Below are 25,110 nucleotides of genomic sequence, written 5' to 3' on the forward strand. Positions count from 1 at the left end.
AAGGGGTGTATATACTTCTGGTTTGTATTTATGAAAAATAAGCTAATAACATTTCTCCTCTTTCGTATACATTTTATATGGCACTTCCTTTTGTATGTCTGAAAAGACTGATTGAGCAAATAAAAATGACTACTTGATTCACTGTAACCTTTGAACACATTGTCTAATAAGGAAAGATTATTGGGGTGCTATCAAAATATATCCATATATATGTTTGCATGCTACAAAGTTGTATCTGTCTGATTTTGAAGATTATTGACTTCGAGTAAGAACTCTCCTCTGCACAGGGCAGCTTTTCCTTCTGATCATCATCTTAGGTTTATGACAGACCATTTACATGGAATAGATAATTATGTCACAAACTCTGCCTTGTGTCTGCGTGATAGGCACTCTTAAAATAGATTTCTTTCAGAGAGCAAGTAAATCAAGATTGATTGGTGTTTGACCCAGGAAGACTGCTGAAACTCAACGTGAACTACATTCAGCAAGAAAAGAAAATGCCTCATAGGTCCTGTCTATAAGATGTATACATTTCACACTTGTGTAACTACACCAGAGAGAGCCTCCAGTGTAGTTAACCTGCACTGGTTTAAGCATAAATTTGCACTGGTACGATTTGATCCTGGTAAGCAACTGAAATCAGTTGACTTCAGTCATTGGCTCAGATCCATAAGCAGAAGATAAGGTGGCAGCATGGCCAATGCATTGATACAAAAGTGCGTGCTTCTGAGTGACTCACATACACATTAGTCTTTCAGAAATCTTTTGCGGGAAAGAGATGCACACATCTGAGATATCTATGCTCTCAGATGCCAAACCCACTGAAGCACGTTGAGTTTACAACTTTATATAATCAGATGCTCACTGCACCTTGTGCTCTATTGGAAGGAGATAGTCAGAGGTAGCGATGATTTGGCAAACACGGTCAGTGTTTAATCCATATTTAAGTTGGTACCTACTCATGAGGTAGAAAAAATGCTTAATTCTTGGCATTAAATTTAAATTTGATTATTTTGTTACTGGACATAATCTAGAGCAGAATGATAAACAGGATATATCATACTGTTACCTATCAATGTATTTTGGTAACATTAGAATGTCTATATATTATGAAATAGCAAATGTTTTGCACATAGTGAGAATATTTTGTCTGGCCATCTTAAAGCACTTAATGGACATTAAACCACACAACACATCTGTGGGTAACCACAACCAGTATTTTGCAAATGGGGACACTGAGGCACAGAAGTGAGCCATTTGCTCAGTAGCTCTTGACTCGATGGCAGAACGGTAAACAGAAACAGAAGAGCTGGCTCTTAGGCTTGCTCTCTGACCACTAGAAATATGCTCTCTCTTACAAGATGTGTAGTCATGGCTGCTCTCATTGCTCATATTTTCAGTGACTTTTTTTTCTACCCGCAAGATACATATAGCTGAGCCATACACTACCTGAAAGGCATGTATTGCAGCAGTTCTTCCCCTTTCTCCCCCCCCCCCCCCATTCTGAAACGGATTAAAGAAACCCATGCCACTCAGACCTACATTTGGAAAGGTTAAAAAAAAAAAAAACAAACCCACAAGTACACTTCATCATGAATTAGCTGGAAAAAGAGAGACCTACAAAAAAAAAAGTGTTCAAATGTAAGAAAACATTTATTTTCAAACACTTAGTCTGTCCTCCCACATCCTCCCCATAAATAAGAGTCTGATTTGCACAAAGGGAAGTCTTTCCATTCCTGCATGAGACAACTCTGCTGAGATTTTCAAAGCTCCTAGGAGATCTGGATACTGAATTCCGATTATTTTCTAAGAAGTATTCAAATCCCTTAGGGAGGCTTTGGATGACTCGCCCCCCCCCCCCAACCAATCCATCCTTTAAAACTGTTTTGAGACGTACTGATGAAAAGGGCTGTATAAGCGCTAAGTAATTACTACTTAGCGATCAAACAACATCTGCAGGCATTCACCTGTTAAGGAAGAACCAGAGCCTCACGATTAAGATTGCTCTCAGTTGCAGTTATCCAGTTCCCCAGGGCATTGCTGCGGTGCAAAGGACCTCTGCCCCTGGCGTCATGCACAGGGGCAGGGGAGTTCCCCCGTTAATGCTGCCGTGAGGACACTGGACTGGTCCTTCAAGGAGGGCCATGCCAGGCCTGCCACGGACGGGCTGGAGGGAGAGCAGGGCAGACGCGCTTACAGTGTAACTGCCAAAGGGGAGCAAGAGACGCCGGCAGGGCTGAGAGAGCCAGTGCAGAGGGGAGGGGTGTTTGCAGGATCCTCCCCAGCAGCGGGAACTGCTCCCAGCAAGAAAGCCGGCGGGGCTGGGAGCTGCCGCCCTTGCATCTGGCTGCTACGCGCTCCCAGGGCTTTGGTCCCCGTGTCTCACAACACGTGGCCAACGCGCCCCTGTGCTCCGGCCGGGACTCTGCGGGGGGAGCTGTCCGTGGTGCTGACCCGCGCGCCCAGCCCCAGCGCACCTCGCCAGGGCGGCGGGCCGGTCGGGCAAGGGCTGGCCCAGGGCGGGCTGGCCGGGGAGCTGCCCGGAGCGCAGACACAGCAGCGGCGGAGGAAGCAGCGCTCCCGCTGGCTGCCGGCCGTGCTCGGGGGAAGGCGAAGGGCTGGGGCTGCAGGCGGGAAGAGGCGCTGGGATCGCTGGCAAAGTGAGCCTCCCGCCCGGCGTGGCTTGGAGGGGACCGGAGCCGGGGCTGCGGGAGGTGCACGTGGCTGGGTCCTGCGGACAGACTCGCGCTGCAGCGGCGGGGAAGCTCCCGGAGCCGGGGCGAAGGGGGCCGGATTGGGCGCAGCAGGGCTGGCCGCGCTCCGTGCGGGGGATGAGCGCCGGGGGTGTCCCCGTCGGGCGCTAGGCAGCCGGAGACCCAAGGCAGCGGCACCATGAAGATCAAGTTAAGTGGCCTCGCCGTGGTCGTGGTCCTGGCCGGCGCGTTAAGTTTCATCTTGCTGGTGGTAGCTATAGGGACCGACTTCTGGTACATCATCGACGCCTCCAAACTGGAGCGGTTAAACAATTCCTCCGCGACGCTGAGCTCCCACTCGGGACTCTGGCGGACCTGCAGACGTGAGTACGCCTCGACCTCCTGCGGCCCTCTCGGGATCCGCAGGGCAGCTAGACGCAGCGTCCTGCCAGGGGGCACAGCCCCTTAGCGGCTGGGAGTCAGGTCTCAGGGCAGGGACCTTGGGGACAGATGTTCCAGTCACAAGGAACAACGCGACTGGATGGAGCGTGTCCCCATCCCTGACACTGCCTGGAAAAATCTCCCCGGCACGGCTTCTCCGACTCCTGAAACAGGGGCTTTCCCCTTGTTAATGAGAGTAGGTTTATTAAATGCACACAGTGCCTAGGTATTGTTATGACAATTACACGGACTAATAAGTACCGTGGGGAAGATTAAAAGCCGGAGTTGCATCTCTTTATCTGTATTTAGGTAAGTGAGAAATCTCACCAATTGATTAGGTGGAATATGTACCAGAAAAACTGCACTAACTAGGCACAATAATCAATAAGAGAGTGAGGCGATGAAACTTTCTATCCTCTTAACATAATTCATTCCCCCCCCCCAGACGTAGGATTTACAAGAATACTTTTCAAAAGAAGTGCAAACATGTATTTTTATGTAATTAAAACTTAAAAAAAACCCATACATTTTCATCATAAATGCAACCCAAATTAACAAAGGCATCTCATGCCCTCTAGATTAAAATGTAAAATTGTGTGGGTTTAAATGCTTGGGGTTGTGGGGGGAAATACTTAAGCCACTTTTGTCTTTTTCTTTAGATAAAAGGAATAATTTGAATTTTAACCCCAAATGGTGAGATTTAAAATGACCAACAGCGATATTTTAAAGAAGGTATATGTTAAATTTAATCTTGGAGCATATTTTACAGCCTTGGTCTAGAATGGAAGGCTGATAAACTCCTTTGATGCTGTGATAGGATTTTCCATTCTATTTACCTTCTCCTGGCATTCAAATCACCATGATGTCTGAATTAATTTAAATAAAAAAAATAAGAATCACAGAATTAAGCCCAAACAGTGATTAATGTGTATCAAGTGGGGAGGAGAAAGGATGTTGCCTGGATATGAAAAAGCATTCAGGTGGGATTTTCAAAAGCATCAGGGTTGACCTTTGCTCCCATTCAGCGAAATCTTGGCCCCATTGAAATCAATGAGCATTTAGCCCTGCTGAAGTCAATGACAAGGATTTCACCCAGTGGGAACACATTTAGGCAAGTACTGAAATTCTCACCCTCACACAAAAATAACTGATTAAGGGGAGGATGTAGTAGGAGCTGTATGTGCATGTTGAGGAGAACACACGATAAAGTCTTCTATTTGCATTTGCAATACAAACTTAGCATACTATTTTCCCCCTTCTCTATCAGGTAGGAGCAAATGCTTCCCTTTGATGAACCCTTTCTGGTACAAGAACAACAACATGACTGCTTCGCACAAACAACTCTTACGTGAGTAACTTTTTATTATTTGCATGTCTTCACCCCCCTGCATCACATGGGATGAAAGCAATGACCTATGTCTGGGATATAATGTATGCGCTTTGGGGCAGGGTTGTCACTAGGTGTGTACGCAGCACCTAGCACAGTAGGGTCCTCATCCCTGAGCAAGGCTGTAAGGGGCTGCCACACAGAATTAATATTAATAGCTCAACTGATGTCAAGTGTGTTCCTAAAGGACTTCAATAGGATCAGGACTGGACCCAGGTGATTGTACATCAGTGTATGACCTGCAAATATCTTCAGTACTGACAATGGGATGTGCACAATTTAGGGCTTGATATTGCAAGCTGCTGAGCACTTCGCATGAGGTAAATACTTGGCTGTTGCTCAGGATGAAAGATCTGCTAGTGATATTTTACTATTAGCAACTATTTCTTAACCTCTGATCCTGGATAAATCCGTTCTCTGTGCATCAGTTTCCTTGTCATTTAATCTCTCCTGTTAAGTGCTTTGAGAACTACACATGGAAATAAAACCACACCACAGGATTACAGAGTTATAAGGAGGATTCAGCAAAAAACCACCACCTTTTGCGTTCTTGTACCTGGCATTGGCAGCCCCATCAATCCTTAGAGATACTGTAGATATTGTAGGAGAAGGCTGATTGGACCAGCAATTCTTTTCTGCTGCTGCCCCTCCACACTGAAACCTCCCCAATGTTTCCTCGGGGATTGGAGAGCAACGAATAGCAGCATGGCTCCCAAGTGAACCATGCTACCACAAAAGAAGGTTGGGCAGCAGTGCAGAGCCACTTTGCTTGCACACAAGCTTTATTTGGCCTGACATCAGGGGTGGAAGTAAAATTTCTCTTACGGGGGAGGGGGCAGCTTTGCCTGCCCTGGAAGGGGCACGGCCTCAGGCGGAAGGGGTGGGGCTGGGAGGCATTGTCCCTCAGCCAGCCCACCTGTGCCACCAGGGGCGACTGAAGGGGCCTGGGGTAGCTGCTCCTTTTGCCCCCTCACCCCCGCTGTTGGTGGCCTGGGAGGGGCAAAAGGGGCAGGGATGTTAAAGCACACCTGGCAGGGCCACCGCTGGGGTGCGCAAAAGGAGCAGCGACGTTAAAGCACTGCTATGGCAGTGCTTTAAGCAGGGTCCCTTAAGTCAGCAGTACGGGCTGGTACAGGCAGCCACTTTTTACTGGTATGCCGTACTAGCTTGTACCGCCTTACTTTCACCTCTGCCTGACTTCCGTAGGGTTTCCTAGTGAATCTTGTGCATTCTGCAGGTTTAGAAGGCCATGCAGCCTGTCTAGTCTTCTTATGGGCCTGATCCTTCAAGGTGCCAAATGGCTCCAATTCCCATCAACTTCATTTGCACCTTGCAAGATTAGGCCCTGGGCAGGCTGGGAAGCTGGAAAGCCCCTCTTCTTTCCCATCCATTTCAATGAGTGGAAAGCAACTCCACAAAATGAAAGGTTTTTGGTCTGTTTCCTGGTGTGCTGGGAGGGCAGGATAGGGCCTGAAACTTGTCGCTGATAGTGTCAATTGCAGACAGCATTATTGCTTTCATTACCATACAGAAATGCCTACCACAAGTTGTTGACTGTTATCATCAGACGTCGACATCATGGCACTTAAGACAAAGGGGACAGGCCTATATATATGGCAGACAAACATCTGGTGATTGGCAAACAAAAGATAAGTTGTGGCACCTTAGAGACTAACAAATTTATTTGAGCATAAGCTTTCGAAAGCTTATGCTCAAATAAATGTGTTAGTCTCTAAGGTGCCACAAGTCCTCCTGTTCTTTTTGCGAATACAGACTAACACGGCTGCTACTCTGAAACCTGTCAAAAGATAAGTTGTGGGTGAATTTTTTTTAAATGTCAGATGTTTCTGCCTTTGAGCTACTGATGTTTGATTTAAACTGTACCCTAAAGTGCAGTTTTCTTCACAAGCCGTTAGTTGCTTTTATTAAACAGCAGACTCAGGCAGGATGTCTATTTCCCATAGGATTTTTTTTAAAGCAAACAAAAAGACAGACTGACAATCTTAACTAGATTAGTTTTCTATATTTTGGCATGGCATTCCAGTTTGCACTAAAGTCCTCTTGTGAGTGGGTATTTGGGCTCAGTTCTTCAGTCCCACTGAGCCGGATTCTCTTTTTTCACCTTGTGTAGCAATTTATACCTGCTCAAATCAGTTGTAAACTGGTACTGCTCATGCTCATCATTTTTCATAGACGTAAATGATTATGTAAAGTACAAGGTAGTGGAGTATCAAGCCCATTGACGTCAGGGAGAGTTTTTTGCATACTCTTTAGACATACATACTGTTAGAGCTCTGTATTTTTCAGACATGCAAAACAACATGAAATAGAACCAAAAAAGGTATTAAAAATATAAAACTCTCCCCACAGCAGCAGCATCACTCGGAGTGGTGGGCAGCTGTGTCAAATTTGAGTAAGTGGCATTGCAGCCTGGCACAAGGGGTCACAGTCTCTCTCAGGTGTGGCCCAGCTGTCTCTCTGCCATGATGACAGGGGGCAGCCAAGTCAAACTTGAGTAGCATTGAGACCCCATGCACCAGGTTGCAACTCCCAGAGCACTGGGTTGGAAAGGAGCTGCCATGGAAGACTAATGCTGCAATCCTGCACCAGGGCAGGACCCAGCCCCACATCCCCTACATGCATAAAATGAAGTAATATAAAATTCCAGAAAAAAAATCTAAAAAAATAAATAATTTCACAGGGCTCCATATTGCATCTTCTCCTGCAAAATGTTCAACCAGCATCTATATGCTGCTGCATGGACTTTGCAGCATGCACATTAAGATTAAGAATATATTTTGGGGATCTTAATATTTCAATTCTCCCAAGCCCCTGCTAGCTGCAAGCTACAGAACAGATAGAAACATATCAACAGGTACCATATGTCTTTGAGATACAAGTTTGTGTAACTGGAATTTTATGTATGGCTTGCATTCTCCAGCCTAGGAGACACTATTTTAAAAAGTGGGGCATGGTTATCTTTCGTATGCAGAAGCTGAAGGAGACAGGGTGAAGATAGAAGCAGCCATCTTTATTTTGCAACCACTTGAAATATCAATGTGGTGCCAACAAGTCTTTCCCCTTATAAAATATCACAATACAAAAGTAGATCAGTGACATGCAAAGTCCAACCAGATGATCTACTATAATGAGATACACAGGCCATAATAAGAAACTATAGCCGTTTCCACTCATCAAGACCTGTAAAATGGTACTCAGTGGCCACCTGATCATACGGTAGGAGAATGCAACTGTTCAGTACGCTCCTCTCTCACCCTAAGGGTGAAGCTTTTATGCAGGTAAGGCTCCATTCCTACAGCTGTTATAACACAAGCAACCTCTCAGTCCAGATCCCATTCCTCATCCATTGTCCCATGGTGCCCATCTGACTTATGGCCAACAAGACTTTTGGCTTCACCTCCTGCCTTCCCAGGCTATGTTTGTGTCACCACAGACTGCAGAAGCTTTTACTTAGATGGGAAGGGATAGCAGGCAGGCACGGGGTGTCCAGGGAGTGTGTACATGGAGGTATAGGTCTGGTCACAGGTATGAGGAAGCTGGATGGGCCTTGCACATATTAATTTGCATAAGGTCCTTCAAAACCTCTGGCCAGTCCTCAGCAGACCTCACTGAGTGGCTCATTAGTTTTTCTTGTATGGCAGTTCTGCTGCTCATAAGTTTAAATACAGACTGTACATGGGAACATGACAGCAAAAATGCTAGGTGCTCTTATAGCGGGTTGGGGGACCCTAATGAAGGGCAGTGCCTCAAAGCTCAGTATGTAGCAAGTACCCCACCTCAGAAATCTGAGCACACTTCAAGTTGATTCAGCAAGTAACCATAGTCTTTGCTCCCTCTACAAATGCCAGAAACTGCGAACAAACTGGTCAAGCAGGGTTTCATTTTTGACTATTTTAGGATGATACCCTCTGCCCTACCAATGGTCCTTCCATTTCTGATTGAAGGCAATAGTTTGTGTCCTGGGTGCAGATGAACCACTCTAAAAGCCAGAGATCAAGAACCCAGGTATCCCCTGGCAAGCTGGACCCAAATCCTACAGCAAGGATTCTGGTTGTGGTGAGTCTCCAGTGTAGCAGATTGGGAATTCAGCAGAAGCTGGAGTTAGATTTAACCATGAAAACATATAAAGCACCGAGCGCAGTAAGCCTTGTGCTATTGAGCTTACACTAGCCTGTTGTTACTGGTATTGCAATAGCAGTCAGAGCACCCAGATAGGATTGAGAACCCACGTTCAGTGCAATGCAGGCAGACTGAGTCCCAACCCAAAACCTCTACATGTTGCATGTTCAGTATGCACAGAAATTTATAGGGACAAAACAGGCTTTCACTGCAGTTGGCAGGGGGAAGCAGGAGGTTTAGTCAGCAGGAGATGTGGGGAGGGGTTGGGTCTTCACACTTTTGGAAAACACAGGTAACAAAGTGATTGGCTGTTGGCATTTAAATGAGGGTTTACAGGAAACTTCTCAGTGAAATGAACTGGACGGTTAACACTTCAGTTCCGGTGTCTCAGCTAGTTTAGGCTGTTTTCAGACCCAGAAAAGCGGTGTAGTGGTTGGCACTTAATTCACATTTGGAAAGTTATTTTCACATTGTGAGGGCTAGAAGTATAATTTAGGCAACAAAGCTTAGATTTCAAAGCACAATTCTTCAGCAAGAACAGGATTCTGCAGCCACAGAGTCGTAGGATACAAGGGGGTTCTGCTTATGAGTAGACAAGTCTTGTTGGCTTGGAAACAAGAAAAACAGGTCTTCAAAACTGTCATGAAACGGGAGAGAAAGAGGGGATAGAGTCTAAGATAGAGAATAAAATTGGCTTTATAATGATGGTTTAGACTTAGTGTCTATTTGCGTATCTCAAAGAATAAAAGATTGTTTTCATTCTAATTCAAATCGCATTTCTAGAAAAAAAATGTAGAATGGCCACTAACTTACGGAGTGGCTTACATATTTGCTTAGACAGTAGCAGTTTATTTAGAAATGGCATGCTCATTGGCTAGCCTGATGAAAGAGAGCCCAGTTAGAAGGACTCATTCCAATAAAGGTTTGGTTAGAACAGAGTACGAACTGAGTTTACAGGTTTTGCATTTCAGCACAATTAGACTTTATACCTGCCTTTATTCAATCCATTTACTTGGGCTCCACACAGATGCTAGAACTTGGCTGTAATAAATATAACCGTTTGTCCAGAATGGACTTACAGTTAAATTACTCTAAACTGGTAAGGTTAGCTGATGAAATGAATTGGAAAACATTTGGATACAGATTCATGTGTGGTTTTTTAAAAGGCAAGCAGCCTTAAGGGGAGCACCAGTGAGGTATCAGCTAGAGCAGCAGTTCTCAAATTTTAGCAACCCGAGGACCCCCATTTTGATTTAAAATTTTTCAGACCCCCAGGTTGCCCTGCTCAGCCCCTGCTCCATCCCTTCCCCGAAAGCCCCCACTCTTCTCACCCGCACTCCACCCCTGCCCCTCCTCTTCCCCACCTCCCCTTCCCTCCCAGTGCCTCCTGCACACTAGGGAACAGCTATTCCAGGGTACTTGGAGAAAGGGGGAGGAGTTGATCAGCGGGGCCAGCAGCCCCAGACATGATTCTGCTCCGTCCCCTGAGCTTGCCCCATCCCCGCTCTGAATAAGTCTCTGGTTATCAAAGTCTCTTTCAGTGTCAAGGACTGAACTGATAAAAATAAAGTAGTGATGCTCTCCTAAGCTCCATCCACAAACCTGCTTCCTCAGAAGCCAGATGCCATGCACAGATGACTGGGTTATTAAGAAGTACTTCCCAATCTAAAGCCAATTGATGTCAACTGAGACACTCCCATTCCCTTCAATGGGCTTTAGATCAGGGCCAATAGGATCATCCTTCATGTGCGTACAGCAAAAGTGAAATATTTATCAACAATGACATTTTAATCATCATTGTCAGGCTTCAGTTACCACGTGGAAACCATACAGGCGCAGTTCAACCCCACTCCTTACATAGTCCCTTTCCATATACATCACTCATCACAGGGATCCTCACAATGCTAAAAAATAGCTCCAAACACCTAGCTAGACCTAGAGAAAAGAAAGGTCAGAGAAGTAGTGCCTTTCAGCCATTGCCCGTTCTAGAGCCGAGCTCTAACAGAATCATTTTAAATTATAACTGCAGCCAGATATGAACACCCATGAGCTTTGGCAATGTGGGGTTCTGGATCTGAAATTAGCAGGCCCCCCCGCAAGGGTTATGTCTTCCATAGGTAGTGAGCACAGCATGCCCACTCCATATGGAAGACATATTTCAGATTCAGCAAGACAAATAATGACTATAAATCCTCCAGGAGAGAGGAAGTAGAGATGTCTCCCTCTGTGATCCTCCATCTCAAATAGTCCCTCACACAGATCAGAGCCCTAGAAGGCAGAATTCTTACACAGAAAGCTGCAGCACACTGAAGTTGCAGCTACACACACAACTGGTCTCAAAGTGTTCAGATACCGTTTTTGGCACCTTTGGTTTCTGGCTGGGTATGGAACTAGATGTGTCAAGGTGGCCTGGGCAAAGTCTGTGCCCTGGGCATGAATGAGAGCAGGAGTACTGGTGAAAGTGGACATGTTAAAAGCTTTAGCATTCCCTCCCCCAGATTTCTAATAGCTCACACCTCTTAACTGCTGGTTTCCTTTACAAAGGGATTCAGTTTACTGTCTGCTTCAGATAGAGCTGCTGAGTCCTGACAACTTGGAAAGATCGGGTGTGTAAGCCAAAGCTGTCTGTGCTACCAGTGCCATTATTCAGGTAATCGCCTCACATCTTGTTAGCCTTGATAATAGGAGAAGTCATTTTGCACATGGTTAAGCTACTCAAGCAATTTCTCTAATGGAATTGACACAAGCTACATTTTCTTCTACATTAGGCTTCCATTTCCTCTCTTTCCACTTTTCTCATTTTCCCCTCCAACCCCATGATCAAACGCCTCATGGGATGTTTATACATTCTTCTAAAACACTGGCCACTGTCAGATATGGGATGAGATAAACCAGTCATTTGTTCCTGCACAGCAATTTCTAAAATTCCTCTCAACTGGAGATGTGAGTTTTCCTCTGCCCTGCTAATAGTAGCACTTGGTGGTGCTGATGGAAGAGAAGATCTCATTCAAGTCTCTTCTCTACTTTAGAGAAACCGATCGTTCCTTTTCCTACAGTTTTGACTAGGGCATGACAGAAGCTTGTTGGCCTCATGAGGAGAGTGCAGGTCAAATTGTGCTTTTGGGCCCATTTCTGCAAGAATGCACTTTGCCAACAGCAGCACCGGATGTGGCAGTAGATACAAATACCTCCATACAAGGGGTCTGAAACATGCTTGCATTCGCAGAGTAGCTTATATTTATATAGTGCATCCAAAAATTTTGAGTAATTATTAGTGGCTCATATACAGATCACTTGGTTTACCTAACAGAGGTGTTTACTGGAGCACAAGATGAAAGCCAATATTGTAGCCAACTTGCATTGCAGGGGGAAATCAGATACATTAGTCAAGATACAGTTACATAACTGCAAACCAGTCAGGACACCCTGACTATTACAGAAGGGATCTTTAAACCTGAACTGTTAGCTACTTGTGAGAATTACATTAAATCTGAAAGACAGAACTCCTGGCAGTTAGCTACCTTAATACTATGCAGGGGCATCAGTTCAACAGTGATTCAGAGGGAAGATCACCCTCTGCAGAATGGAAAGGTTGTTCTGCAATACGTGGTGTTGCTTTTCCTTTACAGTAGAACAAAAGAAAGCACTAGCATTCAAGACACATTTATCATAATGCGGATAGTAATTAGAGTCCTGTAGTTACCTTTAGGGTTAAACAGCACTTGCCAGTGAGAACCTCCTTTAAAAGGTGTCAGCTATCAGCAAAACAAAAGTCTGTCCTAAATTCCTAATATGATTTCCTGTGTCTGGTTTGGGAGGTGAGCAGAGAGAGAGAGGAGCTGCCTTCATTGTAGACCCAATCAAGCTCTCACTAAATGTCAGAAGGGTCCCCATAGATTTGAAGGTGAGCTGGATCAAGCTCTATGAAAGTAGTTCTGTCATTTGTGAGCAGGAGAGGCATTGCTCCAAGTCAATATAACATTAAGGGTCAGGTTCTGCAGTGACCAAAGTCAAATGCAATGGGAGAGAAGTGTGTGCATTCTGGGCATATCAGCACGACAGCTGGGTCCTTGTTTTGAAATAAAGAGTTTGTTCATGGGCGGGAGGGAGGGAGGGAGGAACGAAAAACAGAGTCTAAAGGGAAAATATATTTTTTAAATGGGAAAAAATTTAACTTTTGGAATTTCTCTCATTACCATGAAAAAATATTGGAAATACATTTTCATTTACCAAAACCTAGTTTTCACTAAGGAAAAAGTATCTAATGATTTGAGATGGTTTTTAACTCTGCAAAACAGACACAATTTCAAAAACTTTCAACCCCAGCTTTAATGAGAATTGCTCCCCACGCTGGGCCTTGTTGAAGATCACAACCAACCTGACCTGCAGGGGGAATTCACCAGCAGACACCTTACTGCACACCTACTGTTAGCATTCTCTGACAAAAAGTCTGCTATAAGCTTAAATTTCAGTTTTCAAGAAGTAAGGAAATCTGATCCTGGGCAAACCTGCTCATACCACTATAAGATGTACAGTGCTCTGCCGGTATTACACCACTGTGCACTGATTAGATAGCCCAGCCCATATAGCTTTTTGAACTGAATTTAAGGATCAAATCCTACAAACAGGACCCCTAACTGATTTCTGAACTAACATCAGTTTGGGACAGGGTTCATGGTGTTCCTATGTATGTACAGCACCAACCCTCATGGGACCCTGATGCTGACGGGGGCTTGTGGGTGCTACTGCTATACACACACACTTTAATAAAAGTGACTTCAGTTTTATATGAGTGTTGTACAGTTTGCAGATCCCTGAAAATGGATTGGGATTCTCTTCTCAAATCAAGGGCCTCTACTAGTATACCAAGATCTTTTAGTCAGTAGCTTTTTGGTATATTTTCTCGCGCTAAATTGATAAAGACTTTTCAATTCTATTTTGATTTGGGTTTAAAAATACAGTGAAAAGAAGGGCACAATTATTTGCTGCTTGAGCAAAACGAGAACATTTTGGACCAGATGGTGCTCTTGATGCCAGCAGCTCCAGTTTCCCCCTGTATGAGGTCAAACACAATGAGCACGGCCACAGGCCTGCAGGGAGGTGCTTTAATGCAATAATGATCTTTCATCTTGTGTCTTGAACCTGCAATCAGCTCTGCAACTGTGTGTGGATCCAGACGCAGGGCTGGGGTGATTGCGTGTAAGGAAACAAATGACAAAGATTAGAGTAAAGAAAAGTCTAGAGGGAAGACCATTTTTAATGGCTGAAATCCTGGTTTGCTTTCACATACTGTGTGCACCACAGCAATAAATACATTAGACACCTGCAAAGCAGGATTAAATCATTGTCAATTCCAAAGTCACTTAAGTAGCTCTTAACATCCGCCTACTTGGAACTATATAGCTATGGGAAATTTAATGTTTCTTGTAGAGGGACAATGAATCTTTGCTGCAGTGGCTTATCTCCTAGTTATGATAATGCAGCTGCTCTATCAATTTCCCTCTCAAACTAAGTTCATTTAGCCCTCTGGCTAAATTAAGACACCTATCTTTCCAGCATAAGGACAGTTCAGCCACCAGACAGAAGTCCACCTTAAAGAGTTCTTTAGCTCTACTCTTTCTCCGGAGTATAAACAGATGCCCAGTCCCTTGATTCCCCGCTCTGGGATTGGATTGCTCTGGCTTTCTAGTCAGAGCATCACCCCTGCCATGTGGTACTTTACACACAGCCCTTTGGCTGTCCCTTTAGGCCTCTCCCAGAGCCGCTGCCCCCATTTCGTCTTGAGAGTCCCAAGAATGGTCTTGTTCCCTTTATGAATTAAGGGATCTTACTTATATCTCTGCCTCATTTCCCAGCATACCTTGCTCTGAGGCCTACAGTACCCATGATCCCTTGGAATTACAGTCTCCAAAATCCCCCCTTTCTAAGCTGAAATCAGTAACACTGCAGAGCTGGACCTTGCTTCTTAAAGGCCAATTCATTGTGGTACAAACTAAACTAATATAACTAAGTGTTTTTATCTTAAATCATGTAGTAGGTACTTAGTATGCTATAATGATTTTATTAGTTTCTGAGCTACTGTGCTTGGTTTCCCATAGAAGTTCTTCAGTGATTTAATGAGATTATCTCAGACTTAGATCTGCAGTGACTATTACTCCAAATGAATCAGACTACTAGATGAATGGTTTGATATGAGAATTTCATTAGGCTAAAAAACAAACAGAACATGGGGCTTGGGGGAGAGAATGGGAAGGACATATTTTATTATGATATTTTCTTCTTCCTTCTAAGGCAGTAATGCTTATTGCCTGTCTTATAGCTTTGGTATGGCTATTTCCCAGACACTCAAAACCAAACTTTTTTTCCTTAAAATAAATAGGTTTTTTTGCAGTCAACACAATAAGATTAAGCAGAGAATGGAATTAAAAATATAGGGCCAGATCCTAAATTGGCCTAACTCCATTTACATCATCTGATTTTCTCATTAATTCAGTAAACGCTTGTAGGGGCTACTTCCAATACTCCATCTTGAATGATGACTTTAAAATATTTACAGATCTGGACAAATACTGCAAGAAATTTCCCGCAAACATTTGGTTGAAGTTTGAAATGAATTAGTTTGGGCCACTTTTGTAAGTTTCAGCATTTGTTTTCCAGAAACATTTGAATTATTTAGTTTGACTGCAGATGAGATTGTCCAACAAAGAGTGAAAACAAAAAATGAACAAAAACCAGAACAGGCTGTTCCAACCACACTGCTAATCTACTAAGGGTGACATTTCTTAAATAAAGCAATAGGTTTTTAACCATATAATCTCTCCATGTCACCAGAATGATCATGATTATAGGACACATATGACCATGAGTTTCAATCTACCCGAGAAAAGCGGGAAATGGAGTGGGTATCAGCAGGAATCACATCTGAGCCGCTTGCATAGATGGAGCACTGAGGCCAGAAGTGTTCTAAAGATATTTAAAATAGCATCCTTCCACAGACTAGTTTGGTCACTTATGGCACAGTGTAATAGCTTAATGACAATCCGGAAGGCCTGAGTTTGGATCACTGAACAGTTTCCATGGCAGCATTTCAGAAAAAGTTTCCCAGGCAATGACTGTCTGTACTGAAGTGGAACAAAATGGGTATTAGGCTTTGGATTCACACAGTATAAATGCTAAATGCATTGTTTAACCTGATGCTGCACAACTAACTAGGAGATTTCAAATCACCACATTTTCTCATAAGCCACTGGAACCCAATACCACACCTAGAGAGAGCAGTACTCCATCCTGAGAGGATGCATGGGTTTCACCTAGGCTATCCCTGAAATTTGTTTCTAGTGGAAAAGGCATTAAAGAGAGTGTGATTTTGCATGCAGCTGTCACAGGGGATTAACATTAGCTAGCCAAGCCTGCATGGTTAGACATGGGAAGTGCTCCATCACTTTGTGAATCCATTTGGAAGAATGGTAGCCTGAAGTGGATTTCTGTTCCCTCTGCAGTGGGCTCTGTCTTTTAGTACAAGAGGATGTACTGTATCCAGATAAGCATGTTGCAAGAAGAAGTGCATTATATTTAAATCCACAATATTTAGTTAAGGCCTTGACTCACTGAAGTAAAACGAGAGACAGGAAAGCAACGGTTCATCAGCCTGTCTATCCTGCTATATCAGCTAGCGAAGGACAGTGTTTTGAAAAGCAGGTAACAGATCTGGAATGAAGTCAGCCTTGCTGCTCATGGTGTCATTCTACAGGCCCAATGATAGCCTTTGTTTACATGGTGCTACTCCCAGCAATGTCAGTTCTGAGGGTAGAATTGAGCCATTACAATTTTACTCCTTTAATTTAGTTGCGGAGTGATATTACGCTTTGCCCCCAAAAGGCCAGATTCTCCTCTGACATGCACAGGAGTAAAATAACCCTACAGAAGTCAATGAAGTTATGCGGATGTAAAACTAGTATGAAAGCAGAATCAGGCTCAGTGTCTACAGGAAGCACAAGGCTGGGCCTGATCCTGCTCTTATTGTGTCCTAGGAATACAGGACTATCACTCCTCCCTGCTCCCTGACCAGAATCCATGCCATTTGAATTTAAGTTCCAGGACAAAGTCGGAGCTATTTTTACTACTGCCACTCAACACACCATTTCAGGTTCTATGGTACGTACTAAATACCAACTAAAGTTTAACTCTAAGTGACATACCGAGTCATATCCTTTAGTTTGTGTGGGAGTTGATCTGAAGATACTTTGGCTCTTAACATTTGTTGACACCTGGCACTCTTAGCTCTGCAGTGATTCCTAGGGTTTCCTCAGATGGCAACAGAACAAATGGCTGGTCCAATGTATCAAACTACTGTCCAAGGAAGTTCCAGAGAGCATCTTAGGGATCAGTAACCATAAGGGGAGACCATCCATCTGCTGAAGATTGCATCCCATGTAAACTTTAGCTTGAGAACCGGAAAGCATTAATGCACACAAGTGTATTTAATTTTCAGGAGTCCTAAACTTCTCCAACCAATGCAGCATTTAGAATTGGATCCAAGGTTCATTTAATAGGGGTATGTCAATCCAGGACAGGTCATACTCATCAAAGCAAGTGGAGAGAGAGGGTCACTGGCTGTTAAAGAGCATCCTCTGCAAACTTGGTTTATTTTCATCTGGTGTGCAGCGTGTGAGAGCCAAAGTGAGCTGATAATGGGGATCTGGTATGACGCCTTTAGGATGACGAATCAGAGTAGAACAGTTTGAGTGTCTGGTAACTAAGATCTCAGGGAGGATGCATTTGGGAAGACCTGTGACTAGAAGGGCACTTGTTACGCGTTTCAAATTGATATCAAGGCTGGTGAGAACCAAGCTCAGACCTTATGCTCATAGGTAGGCTACTGGTGTCAGGGAATAGACCAGAAGTGGGCAAACTACGGCCCGTGGGCCACATCCAGCCCGCAGGACCGTGCTGCCTGGCCCCTGAGCTCCTGGCCCAGGAGGCTAGCCCCCGGCCCCTCCCCTGCTGTCGCCCCTCCCTTCCCCTGCTGTCACACCGCCGCAGGGGTGGTGCTCTGTGTGGTGGGACTGTGTGCTTATGCGGGGCAGCATGGCAGCGTGTCTGGCACTTGCCAGGTGGCACGGCTCCCAGACATGCTGCTCTGAGTGGGGGCCGAGGGTTGGATAAGGGGCAGGAGATCCTGGTGGACAGTTGGATGAGGGTGAGGTCCGGGGGGGGGCGGTTGGGGCAGGGGGTCCTGGGAGGGGGCAGTCAGGGGACAGCTGGAAAGGGCAGAGGTTCAGGGGGGCGGGCAGTAATCAGGGGATGGCGGGGGTTAGATAGGGGGTGGAGTCCCAGGGAGCAATTGGGGCAGGGGTCCTGGGAGGGGGTGGGGGCCAGGCTGTTTGGGGAGGCACAGACTTCCCTACCTGGCCCTCCATACAGTTTCGCACCCTGATGTGGACCTTGGGTCAAAAAGTTTGCCCACCTCTGGAACAGACCCATAACTATATTGCACAAAGAGCCTACAGTTCTAGGGCCGGCGGTGACATAACCCCTTACTGTTCTGGGTGGGCCCCAAAGTGTCAGATCCAGATCCTTAGCTGCTGTAATGTGGGTAGCTCCATTGCCTTCAATGGAGAACTGTTGATTTATACTAACTGAAGGTCTGGCCCTGTCATAAATATAAAGGGAAGGGTAAACCCCTTTGAAATCCCTCCTGGCCAGGGGAAAGCTCCTCTCACCTGTAAAGGGTTAAGAAGCTAAAGGTAACCTCGCTGGCACCTGACCAAAATGACCAATGAGGAGACAAGATACTTTCAAAAGCTGGGAGGAGGGAGAGAAACAAAGGGTCTGTGTCTGTCTGTATGCTGGGTCTTTGCCGGGGATAGACCAGGAATGGAGTCTTAGAACTTTTAGTAAGTAATGTAGCTAGGTATGTGTTAGATTATGATTTCTTTAAATGGCTGAGAAAAGAATTGTGCTGAATAGAATAACTGTTTCTGTCAGTGTATCTTTTTTGTAACTTAAGGTTTTGCCTAGAGGGGTTCTCTATGTTTTTGAATCTAATTACCCTGTAAGATATCTGCCATCCTGATTTTACAGGGGGGATTTCTTTATTTCTATTTACTTCTATTTTTTTATTAAAAGTCTTCTTGTAAAACACTGAATGCTTTTTCATTGTTCTCAGATCCAAGGGTTTGGGTCTGTGGTCACCTATGCAAATTGGTGAGGCTTTTTATCCAACATTTCCCAGGAAAGGGGGAGTGCAAGTGTTGGGAGGATTGTTCATTGTTCTTAAGATCCAAGGGTCTGGGTCTGTAGTCACCTAGGCAAATTGGTGAGGCTTTTTACCAAACCTTGTCCAGGAAGTGGGGTGCAAGGTTTTGGGAAGTATTTTGGGGGGAAGGACGCGTCCAAACAGCTCTTCCCCAGTAACCAGTATTAGTTTGGTGGTGGTAGCGGCCAGTCCAAGGACAACGGGTGGAATATTTTGTACCTTGGGGAAGTTTTGACCTAAGCTGGTAAAGATAAGCTTAGGGGGTTTTTCATGCAGGTCCCCACATCTGTACCCTAGAGTTCAGAGTGGGGGAGGAACCTTGACATGGTGGCATAGTGGTGGGATTAACCTGAAATCATTTTGAGATCCAGTTGAGATTTTTTGAACTAGAAATACAGATTTTAAAAAGGAAAATTTTATTTCCTTTGGAAAGGAAGTCCAGAAAGCAGCTGAAACTGAAAGCAGCTTGGTTTTTCTCTGCTTTGTGGCCAAGCAGAGACAAAAGGGGATTATCTTTGTGAATTGCAGGTTTTCTTTGCCTGGAGGCAGGGTACTTAACTCCTGCAGGGAAATTCAGTCTTCCAACCCAGAGTTTTTTTTTTTCTTTTCTTCCTAAAAGTAAATAGGGGGTGTGTGTTCTACCCATTTGCCTGGAGACAAAAGTGGCAGGGATTTTTTTTTTTTAGGATTTTGATTTTTTTGTTTTACAAGGAGCACAGGTTTGAAAAGGAATTTTTTTTTCCTTTGGGCTGCTGGTAAGCAGGTTTCCAAGTAGTTGGAGGTTTTTTGCTTTGATTTTGGCCCAGAGCAGAGACAAGGGAATTGTCTTTTTCTGTAGGCTGACAATCACTATCAGAGAATAGGTATTCTATTCAGCACAGTTCTTTTCTCAGCCATTTAAAGAAATCATAATCTAACACATACCTAGCTAGATTACTTACTAAAAGTTCTAAGACTCCATTCCTGGTCTATCCCCGGCAAAGACCCAGCATACAGACGGACACAGACCCTTTGTTTCTCTCCCTCCTCCCAGCTTTTGAAAGTATCTTGTCTCCTCATTGGTCATTTTGGTCAGGTGCCAGCGAGGTTACCTTTAGCTTCTTAACCCTTTACAGGTGGGAGGAGCTTTCCCCTGGCCAGGAGGGATTTCAAAGGGGTTTACCCTTCCCTTTATATTTATGACAGGCCCATTACGTTTAAACTCTGCTCCACTACTGGCAACCCTATAGTGCATTTAATCTTCAGGAAGCCTAAACATGCAGTGGTTGAGATTAATGATTTTACGGGGATGATCATGTGAAGCACATCTGAAAGCCACAGGATAGGGTCATGTAGATAAAGGTAGATGGATGAGGGGTAGGGGAAGGACCATGTGGATCATGGCCCCCCTAGGACAGTGCTACCAGCCTCTACCCAGGCAATGTTTCCCCCTCTCCCACTATGGGGAGAGCAGGCTTATGGTGGAGGTGGGCTGGCGGGCTACTCAGTCTGCAGAGTCATTTCTTCCTTGTGCTCCTCCCACCCCATGTTTGAGACATACCTGTCTCCTCCTATGTGCTCATCTTCCCCAAGACACCTACTCTGCGTACGCTCCCCTGAAAGATCAGATTGCTCTCTCCTGTGGGACACAACCCATGCATGCTTCAGAATGGACCAAATAGGCAGGTAAGGTTTAAGGGGACAGGGTGGGTTGCAGCAGCTGGCAGGTAGGTGTCAATGGGGCAAGCAGGTGGATCTCAGCATCTGGATGTCAGAGTGGGCTGCTGACCATCCTCGGGGGCAGGTGGACCATAGCAGTGGGAATAAGGGTGTTTTTCTTGATCTTGGGGTGAGCTATATAGATCATGGTAGATAGGTGCTTCTTGATCATGGGAGGGGGAGTGATGAATATGAATAAAGAAGGCTTTTGAAGGGAGCTGCAATGCAATGGGATAATAGCAACTCTGTTTACACAGCTGTTATAATACCCAACTAAAGTGGGTCAGGGTGAAAAGGTCATCACAGACAAATGTAAAACATTTAGTATGGGAGGAAGGACCCAAGATAAGGCAAATGGACTAAATGAAACAGCTCTCTAAAACACTGATAGCCAGAGAGATGCGAGGTTATGGAAAAATTCAGATCAACCATTAACCCAGTGAACAGCTGCAGGGAATAAAAGGCAAACAAGACACTGTCAATTTAGCAGAAGGACAGAAGACACAGTAAAGTATTTGTTGGCTCCCCCTAGGAAACTGAGTAGTGCTGGTCAGAATGTAATGTAGCCAGGGCTGGTTGCCCAACATTTCCCGTTGTAAGACCCTGCTTTCAGTTGTTTATAGTTTTGTCAAACTTTCATCCTGAGGCAGTTATTTAGTAACCCAAATGGTTAATTTTCTTGGAAAATTTCAGCCAGCCAAAATGATTGAGCTGTTTCTGAGAGGGCGGCTAGGAAAAATGTTGTTTTGCCCATGTCAAAGAGTTCTGAAGACCTTTCTTTTTTGAACATCTCCAGTGGCCCCTCTTTGCAGCAAGGGCTTGAAATTTGGCAGAGGGTGACCTTTGTATCAGGGATATGCCTTATTGCCTTCCCTGTGAAGAGCTGCTCAAGTCATAAGCCTTTGGGGAAGGTGGGGTGGAAATACTACAACCTGCACATGCTCAGTACAGACTTACATTTTAACATTGAATTCCCTGGAGATTCCCTGCACTGGGCATGTTTCAGCCTGGGGCTGGACAGGCCTTTCCTTGAAATTGCAGCTAAGACTGCTGTGGGCTCTGCTGGCTCCAGGTCTAGACACCTGAACTGAGAACAAGGAAACTTGTTCAGAGCCCAGGATGGACCTACCCTAGGGATGAATCATGGTTGTATAGTGTAGAAGTCTGTTGTCTGTAGGACCCCTGCCTCAGCTGTTGAAGTTGGAAGGTGTGCAGTGACTGAGTCAGGGGATTACAGGAAGATAAAGGATGGCCTCATGGTTAAAGCAGTTGAATCCTGTCCTGAAGACTTGGATTCTACCTCTGTCTCAGACTGCGTGATGCTGGGCAAGTCACTTCAACCAAGGTTTTCACAAATGGTCACTAGTTGTGGTTTCTCATTTTCTGGGGGCCTGACTTCAGATCCTGGGGTCTGATTTGCCCAAGAGCTGAGCAGGCGGGTAGGGGCCTCGGGGGAGGAGGGCAGAGCAGGGGCAGGAGGAGGGAGCGAGGAATGGGGTCTTGGGCGTGGAGCAAGGTTGGAGCACCCCGGGGAAAACTAGAAGTCGGTGCCTATGATGAACACCATCTGTCTTAGGCATTAAGTGAGGGAGCGGTGTGATGGGATAAAAAACCCAGTATGTGGTCACATAATTGGAGATGATAATAAGGTTTATGCACAAGAGGGCTGAATTTCAGGCAGCCTTGTGTTAAGTACATGAGAGGATGGCTGGGATGAAGTAGGACAAAGGCAAGGACAAAAGGCTTATGAGATCATGTGGGAGGCTATCAGACCACTTAAAGTAACTTTGGCTTTGGAGAGGATTCCATGCACAGCAGCAGAGATGAATCCAAGTCTGGAGAATCTATGTGATGAAGTCTTAGGCGAGCTGGGCTGAGGACAAAGAAGGTGTTTCAGTGAGCTAATGGAAGTGCTCAGTGTTCTGAGAACGACTAAGATGAAAGAGACTGCTTCCCCCAAAGGACTGAAATGTGTGTATGTGAGGGGACACACATGTCACAAGGGAAGAGGGGCAGAGCTGTCTCACACACAGCATAACCAACCTATGTAGAATAGGGCACCACAACAAAAGGTGGAAGAGCAAGAAGCTGGTTAAAATAATATTAAGCAGAAGAGGGAAGGCATGCTGGGTTAGATAATCTTAATGCTTCACTAAAGTTAATGGATAAATATTCCTGCAGTGTCATCAGAAGCTGGAGAGTATTTATTATACCTCCTGCTAATGTCAGTGTTGTAAAAGGGAAAGGACTTGCTTATGTTCCAGATGATGATGTGGACATGCACACAGTTTGATATGTGTGTGGACTAATGCTGCCCTGATTTACACCCTGTGCAACCCCAGTGGTTTATGGGGCTCTCGCCTATTCTGATGAATGCCTTTCCTGCATGGATCTCAAAGTGCATTACAAACTATTAAGGGACAAGTCCTCTTAGGCCTTCAGTGGCTGCAGGACCAAAATACAGCAGAACCTTGTGGTACCTCTACATGGAAAATGCTGGGAAACAGAAGCTATCAGTTGAGACCCTTCAGCACTCAGTGTGCACTGGAGCTGGGCTCTGTGGTGGTTGTTCAATGGGAATGTGGCCACTATTGCAATCCATGGGCAGGAATGGTAGCCTGGGATTTGCAGGTGTGCTGAACTCTGTCTCTGGCTTGTCCTCCTCAGAGCATTGTGCTGGTTTCTTGCACAAAGCCTTTCATACAGGCTTGGTGTGTGAGCAAAACCAAGGTTTCAAGCTAACAAGTTAAGCTTCACATCACCCACATCCACATAGTTACACTGAGGCAGAGACCAGTAACCTGTGACTTATCCAAGGTCCCTGCATGGCAATGGTAGAGTTGAGAAGAGATGCCGGGGTCCAGGATCTCAGCGTCTGCTGCTTCCATCACACTACGCTCCCCCCTTCTTCTCCAACCCCAGCACTTACAATAAAAAGCAGGGATAATAGAGTATTCTAGGAGGTAAAAGCCCAGCATTTGAAGAGAAGAAATCAGCAACAGCAATGAGAGACAGGGTGAAAAATTAACTTGAATCAGAAGAGAGTTTCAGCCCTCTGACCATGGCCTTGTGCAGAATTGTCATTTAAAAGCTTTGACACGAGTTTTTCCAAGGGAATTCTGAAATGCATCTGGCAGTGAGCATCCACTTCTGACATCACCCTAGCCATTTGCTGTCCCATTATGTCACTAACCTCTCATCCCTACAGATTCTTTGAAGTTAGTTAGCACTAAGAATATTCCATGTTGTATGGAATCTAAGAAAACCAGGACCTGGAACTAACATGAAGCTTGCAACCCATCACCTTGATCTTTATGGGCCAGATTCTGATACCCTTACTCACAATGAGAAGCACAATCAGTAGAGCTGTTCACTGAATAAAGTACTACTAAGTCTAAGTGAAGGGATCAAAATCTCATATGTTACATCTATTTAGACTGTAAACTCCACGGAGCAGGGATGGTCTTACTATGTGTTTGTACAATACCCGGCACAATAAAGCCCTGATCTTGATTGGGCACTACTGCAATACAATCAATGGCAGTGATAATGAAACATTGATAACTTTCATTTCTCTCTAGACATGCATGGGACATTTGTAATCCTGCTGCCTCTCAGCCTGATCCTGATGATTTTTGGAGGAATGACTGGATTTATCAGTATTCTTGCCAGGGCCTACCTGCTGCTTCTAATGACGGGATGGCTTTTTCTTTTTGGAGGTATTGTACTGAGTCCTATTTGTTGTTAATGAGACTAAGGGTGACAGCTTCGAACTGTAGCACTTCAAAGACCAGAGGGGAAACAGACAATGAGAACAGAACCAGCCAAGTGTCTGCTTTCAGACAGAGTGCCAGTGTTTATTCACTTCATGTGCTTTCCCATTCAGCTCCTTGCAGATTGAAAAGCTAGTAAGGTGGATTCTGAGGTAATCAGCTGACATTTACAACAAGGAATAGCAGAAAGTTACATGTAGTTGTGTCTCGTGGAGGATTGAGAGACATCTTGAACACAGTATCTTCATCTTTGAAAGGTTAAATACCCTTTTGGCAAACGTTATGTCAGTTTTTTCTGCTCTAGAGACAAGATTTTTTTTAAATCTAAGTAGAATGCAAGTGGCTTTGGAGTTTCTGAAACTTAACTCAACACAGTTCAAAGCTGTATAATGCCAAGGCTTGATCTTAAACCCAAGGAAAAAACCAAACAAAAAAACCAAAAACAGCCATCAGTGGGAAGATTTCCATTGACTTCAATGGACTATCATGAGTAAAGGGGGGCTTACATGGTCTGTCCAGGCATTTCATATATTTTATCCTTACTATTTTCTTTGAGCTAGGAAGCTACCACCCAGCCCTGTGAGGTGCCAAATGCCCTCAGTTCTCTGCTCAGCACCATGCATGAATGGCTCCAGTTAATACAAATAGCAAACAGCAACAGGTTCAAGGCTTCAAGTGTCCCCATCAATACTCTAGGGAGAATGTTTATACTTAGGAGCA

General features: G+C 44.8%; 1 protein-coding gene across 2 annotated transcripts in view; it reads left to right on the plus strand.

Annotated features, from left to right (window-relative positions):
- The first annotated feature begins 2,892 nt into the window (after nucleotides 1–2,892).
- The window catches only part of TMEM114 (transmembrane protein 114), a 28,125-nt gene continuing 5,907 nt past the window's right edge, over nucleotides 2,893–25,110 (plus strand). Inside the window, exons 1-3 of one of the 2 annotated variants that reach the window (XM_073362495.1) lie at nucleotides 2,893–3,080; nucleotides 4,406–4,482; nucleotides 24,199–24,336. In XM_073362495.1, the coding sequence (XP_073218596.1) occupies nucleotides 2,893–3,080; nucleotides 4,406–4,482; nucleotides 24,199–24,336 (403 nt within the window). The remainder of the gene's footprint in view (nucleotides 3,081–4,405; nucleotides 4,483–24,198; nucleotides 24,337–25,110) is intronic. The other variant, XM_073362496.1, reaches the window with a different exon arrangement.

The sequence above is a fragment of the Lepidochelys kempii genome, chromosome 10, assembly GCF_965140265.1.
Source record: "Lepidochelys kempii isolate rLepKem1 chromosome 10, rLepKem1.hap2, whole genome shotgun sequence".
NCBI lineage: Eukaryota > Metazoa > Chordata > Testudines > Cheloniidae > Lepidochelys > Lepidochelys kempii.